The 4,889-nt window shown below is 57.0% G+C and overlaps 2 protein-coding genes across 3 annotated transcripts in view; one reads left to right on the top strand and one right to left on the bottom strand.

Annotated features, from left to right (window-relative positions):
- The window catches only part of LIN7B (lin-7 homolog B, crumbs cell polarity complex component), a 3,851-nt gene extending 1,471 nt beyond the window's left edge, over nucleotides 1–2,380 (top strand). The window contains exons 4-6 of one of the 2 annotated variants that reach the window (XM_003801500.1): nucleotides 583–792; nucleotides 1,778–1,941; nucleotides 2,271–2,380. In XM_003801500.1, the coding sequence (XP_003801548.1) occupies nucleotides 583–792; nucleotides 1,778–1,941; nucleotides 2,271–2,292 (396 nt within the window). In that variant the 3' untranslated portion in view covers nucleotides 2,293–2,380. The remainder of the gene's footprint in view (nucleotides 1–582; nucleotides 793–1,777; nucleotides 1,942–2,270) is intronic. The other variant, XM_012812535.1, reaches the window with a different exon arrangement.
- Nucleotides 2,381–2,591: 211 nt separating this feature from the next.
- Nucleotides 2,592–2,920, bottom strand: CUNH19orf73 (chromosome unknown C19orf73 homolog). The gene is given in 2 exon segments (XM_012812511.1): nucleotides 2,592–2,839; nucleotides 2,842–2,920. Coding segments are annotated over 2 exon segments (327 nt in total).
- Nucleotides 2,921–4,889: the final 1,969 nt, after the last annotated feature.

The following is a 4,889-nucleotide window of genomic DNA, read 5'->3' as shown; positions in this document are numbered from 1 at the left end:
CTCACTTTCTTGTCCCCAGTAGAGTGTGGTGGCATCATAGTTCACAGTAACCTCAACTTCTTGGGCTCAAAAGAGCCCAAGTTGCCTCAGCCTCCCAATAGCTGGGACTACAGGTGCCTGTCACACACAACACCCAGCTATGTTTTAGAGATGGGGTCACACTCTTGCTCAGGCTGGTCTCAAACTCGTGAATTCAAACTATCCACTCACCTCGGCCTCCCAAAGTACTGAGATTACAGACATGAGCCGCTGCACCCAGCCTAAGATGCTACCTCTTGTTGCTGTCTCATGCTCTTAGCTCCCTCTAGGCCTTGTTTTCCTCTGTCAAAAAAGCAAGATTGTCAAGTGTAGGGTATTTATGACACACAACAAATAGTGACTTCCTCTTTGGCATGTCAGAATCATGCAGAGGGAACCAAAAGGACATACAGTCATTATTCTCATGTTGAATCATGGCAGGTATCTTGTGCTTGGGGGTAGTTATCTGGCTTAAGTCACTCTCCCTGGCCTAGATCCCTCACCCTAGCCTGTATACCTACCATGAAGGGACCCTCTCACCTCCTGACACTTTCTCTCTCTTAGGCCACAGTAGCTGCCTTCACGGCCAGTGAGGGCCATGCACATCCCAGGGTAGTGGAGCTGCCCAAGACAGATGAGGGCCTAGGCTTCAACATCATGGGTGGCAAGGAGCAGAACTCACCCATTTATATATCCCGAGTCATCCCAGGAGGTGTGGCTGACCGCCATGGAGGCCTCAAGCGTGGGGACCAACTGCTGTCGGTGAATGGTGTGGTAAGTGGGGTACTGATATAGTACTGGGGGCACAGTTGTCCAAGATATCATAGTCCTCTGGTTAACATTCATTTAACACACACTGAGCACTGTCTTTATGGCCAGCCCTGTGTTGGACAATGCTGGAGACGCTGAGAAAAGTTGGCATCAGCTCCTACACTCTAGACTCTTCCTCTCTGATTAAGTGAGGTGGACCCTGACTGAAACAGTCCTAATCTAGAGACATAATAATGAGGAAGCACAAAGCTTTATGAGAGTGCAGATGTGGTACAGAACAATATAGATGTACGAAGTTTTTATAGAGTAACATTTGCTTTGGGTGTTGAAGGATGAATAGGAGTTCTCCAGGCAAACAAGGCTGGGGGTGTTGTAGGTAAGGACTATGACACAGTTCTAATGGAGGCTTGTGGCATGCAGGCAATTAAAATCACTGTGGTTCAAGTAGATGGAAGCATAACTGATAAAAGTTTGGGGTCAGTCATGCATGGCCTGAATGCCAGTCTGAGAACTGGGACTTTGTCCTATGGATGCCGAAGAGCCAGAGGAGGCTGTAAGTGAGGAATAAGCTCAGCTTGTAGGCATAGAAATGCCCATCTGGGGTTCTATGGGAGATGGACTGAGGGGAGAGATAGGAGGCTAGAGGCCAGGTATTAGGCTGGGGTTAGAGTCTAGAGGGGAGAAGACAAGACCTGAGCCGGGGCCAGGGCTATGGTCACAAAGAAGAGGGAGACAAAAGGGGGTTATCAGTGGACTTTGGGAAAAGGGCAACAAAGATGGGCTTGGACATCTGGCTAGAGACTGAGGGAAACCAGAAGGTTTTGGAGAAAGGCACTGAGGGAAGAGTTAATGACTCCCATGAGGAGGACACAATGCCTTGGCATCTCAGGGCTGGCACCAGGCTCACCAGTAGTTGGTTGCATTTCCTACAGGGGCCTGGGTAAGAGCAGCAGGCTCCAGGCCCAGCTGTCTGTGTTGGGCCCCACAGAGCGTTGAGGGTGAGCAGCATGAGAAGGCAGTGGAGCTGCTGAAGGCAGCCCAGGGCTCAGTGAAACTAGTGGTGCGTTACACACCTCGAGTGCTGGAGGAGATGGAGGCCCGATTTGAGAAGATGCGCTCTGCCCGCCGGCGCCAGCAGCACCAGAGCTACTCGTGAGCCCCTTGGTCACCAATGTACTTGGGGACTCCATTGCCTCCCTTTAATCCCAGCCTCCCAGTCCAGTCCAGTGATTCTTAGGATTGCATCCCCAGCCCTGGCCTCTCTTCTCTGGGATCCTGAACCTTGACCCAGGTTTCCAGCCAAGGACATTCTTACCAAATACCCCTACCTCCCTCCCATCCCAAGATGTGGAACCTACTCTGGCTGGAATCCCTCACTCCATTTCCCTGGGCCCTTGCCTCTGGAATGCCAGTCCTGTCTTTCTCATGCTCCCTAGCTCCCTCCTCTGAGCACGGCTTCTCTCCTTTCATTGCCCTTGCAGGTCCTTGGAGTCTCGAGGCTGAAACCACAGATCTGGACCCTCACCTTCATCTTCTTCCCTGTACAGTATTTATTGTCAATGGCTCCTTATTTAAAGATCTTTGACCCTCACTGAGTGTCTGTGTGTATGTGTATGTCCTGCATCCTGGGATTAGAGTGTCTTGATGTGGAGGAGAGAGGAGTCGAGGTCAGACTAAGAGCAGCCTGAAGAGCAGAGGTAGAGACCTCTCCCCAGGTCTGAAGGCAGAGGCGAACTGGCTTAGGAGGGACAAGTCCGAGGGCAGAGGCTGGAACCCAGTCTGAGGCTGAGTGCGGGAAAGAATTAAAGACAATGCCATCGACCCTTAAGTCTGAGGGCAAAGGCCAAGCAAACCCCTTCCTGCAGAGTCCCTGAATCGTCGCAGGAACCAGGGGGTTGCCTGTGTGTGGGCGGGGTGGAACAAACCATTAGCCTCGTCCGCCCGCAGAACTCAGCAGGCCTCGCTACCGTCTGCGTGGGAGTCGCGGGTGGGGGTGCCGCGTGCAGTTCCCGAGGCGGGCGCAGGGGTGCAGAATAAGGTGCACTCGCCTACGGGCGGGCACTCCACCTTCCAACCAGAGTACGTCTTTCCGGTAGCTGCCCCCGCCTTAAAATCCAACCTTTATCTCCATCCCGCTGCCCGCCCAGCTCTCGTGTCCTGTGCAGCGCGAGGCTCGGCGCCCACAGCTGTCGGAATCCGGGGTCGCGACTCGCGCTCCACGCCGCGCGCTACTCGCTCCAGGTGACATCATCCCCCTGCCGAGCTCCGCCTCCCGCCCCAGCGGCCGCACGCTGCGTGCCTATAGGTCGACGGGCCTTACGCCCCGCCTCCCCCTCGCCGCCCGCGCGACCCCTCCCGGCCCGTGAGGAGGCGGGGTCTAGTCGCCGGCCGGCGCCGACACCGCCTCCCATTGGCCACTCGGCACCGTCTGTCAGTCTCCTGTTAAAGGGGCCACGACTGCCCGGGTCCTGTGGGGGGGAGGGGGAGGGAGGAGGAAATTTTTTTGGGGGGAAAGTGTGATTTGGGGGGCGCTGGTGGGCACCCCTGGATCTGGTGGCTGCGGCCTCGCGGGGGGAGGCTGAATGGTGACAGGGGTAGGGGACTATTTTAAGGGGTAGAGGGGTTGTGAGACCGTGAGAGGGAGGGGGGTCCCCAGCGCCCAAGCCGGAGCCAGAGACGCGGAGCCCGCGCGAGCTGTGGAGACAGGGCTCCGGTGCTACAGATCCGGGCCCCGGCCGTCGCCAGGGGCCCCGCCCGGTCCCCCTACCCCACCCCACGTCCCTCCTGCAACCCAGCTCCTCCCGCAGCCGCCGCGGACCAGGTAGGTGAGAGCCCGGCCCGGCCCGCCTGGCAGCGCCCACCCTGGGGACCCTTCGGGGAGCCTCCCCCGCCTCTCCGAAATCCTAGATTTTCTTCCTTATCCCTGGGGACCTCAGAGCCAGATATCACAGCCCAACCCCAAAGACTCAGGCGTGCCCCTCCCAGCACCCAGAGTCCCCAACCGAACCCTAGAATCCTAGGCGTACCTCCGCCTTGCGCGTCCTCCAGGGCCCAGGAGCCTGGATTTCCCAGTTCAGCCCCGGGACCCTCTCTGAACCTAGATCCCCCTTCTCGGCCCAGTCCTGGAAGCTCCAGATACCGCGCGGCTCTGTCAGACTACCCCAGCCACTGCCGGCCACCCCCTGTCGCGTCCGCATCATCTCCCATTCCCGCACCCTGTCTACCGGTGGCCAGCCTCCGGTTTGAACAGTCGGTAGAGTCTCTCGGTCTAGGCCGGCTTGGTGGCCGCCTGGACACAGGCCCGCTCCGGAGCTGTCCATGGTCAGCGCACTAGGCAGCTTCGCCTCCCCCCATCTCATGCTGCCACCGCCAGGGAGGGGGCGCAGGCGGCACAGGGATCCCTCCCGCCGCGCCTTTGACCCGGGGATACCCGGGCCCTCCCTGACCCGGGCGCCCCGTTCTGATTCATGGTTCTGCCACCCAGACTCTTGGCCCGGTTCTCGGCACCCCGTTTCTGGGACTTAAGCTGCTCCCTGAGAAGCTAGGAAGGGTTTCTGAATTTTCCTTCCCTGTCCACCTTAGGGACCTTGGCACCCAGGCATCCAACTCCCACCCTGTTCTGGAAGCTTATTAGTGCTCACTTCCTCTGCGGGACCCAGCTGATAACCCTTGCTTCCCAGGAATCCAGTTTCCCAGTGTTTATCCCCTTGAGAATCCAGTTTAACAGTCCCTGTGCCCCTCGGACAAATACACTAAGCTTGCTGCCATCCCAGCCTCTGCTCCCTTTAGGGACTCAGGCGCCATTCCTTTTTTCCTTTCAGAAACCTGGAATGCAATTCTTAATATAATTCTTTAACTTCTGCCCCCACCTCCACACCTAGATATCTTATCCCCAGTCCTGCATCTCTTTGGGGACCCAGGCGTTCAGGCCCTACCTTTCCTGCTACCCACTAGACTTTACCAGGGTCATTTGCCTTCTGAGGCCCATATCATGGGTCCCATTCTCCTAGAACACTTTCTCAGGGCCATGAGCCAAATATACATCACTTCTCCAGAGGTGGTCTATGGCCTAGGCTCATTAGGTGATCTAGATAGAACCT

The sequence above is a fragment of the Otolemur garnettii genome, unplaced genomic scaffold (genome assembly GCF_000181295.1).
Source record: "Otolemur garnettii isolate 467f Iridium unplaced genomic scaffold, OtoGar3 scaffold00211, whole genome shotgun sequence".
Lineage (NCBI taxonomy): Eukaryota > Metazoa > Chordata > Mammalia > Primates > Galagidae > Otolemur > Otolemur garnettii.
Note: the sequence above shows the minus strand (reverse complement) of the source record. Positions and strands in the feature narration are given on the sequence as shown.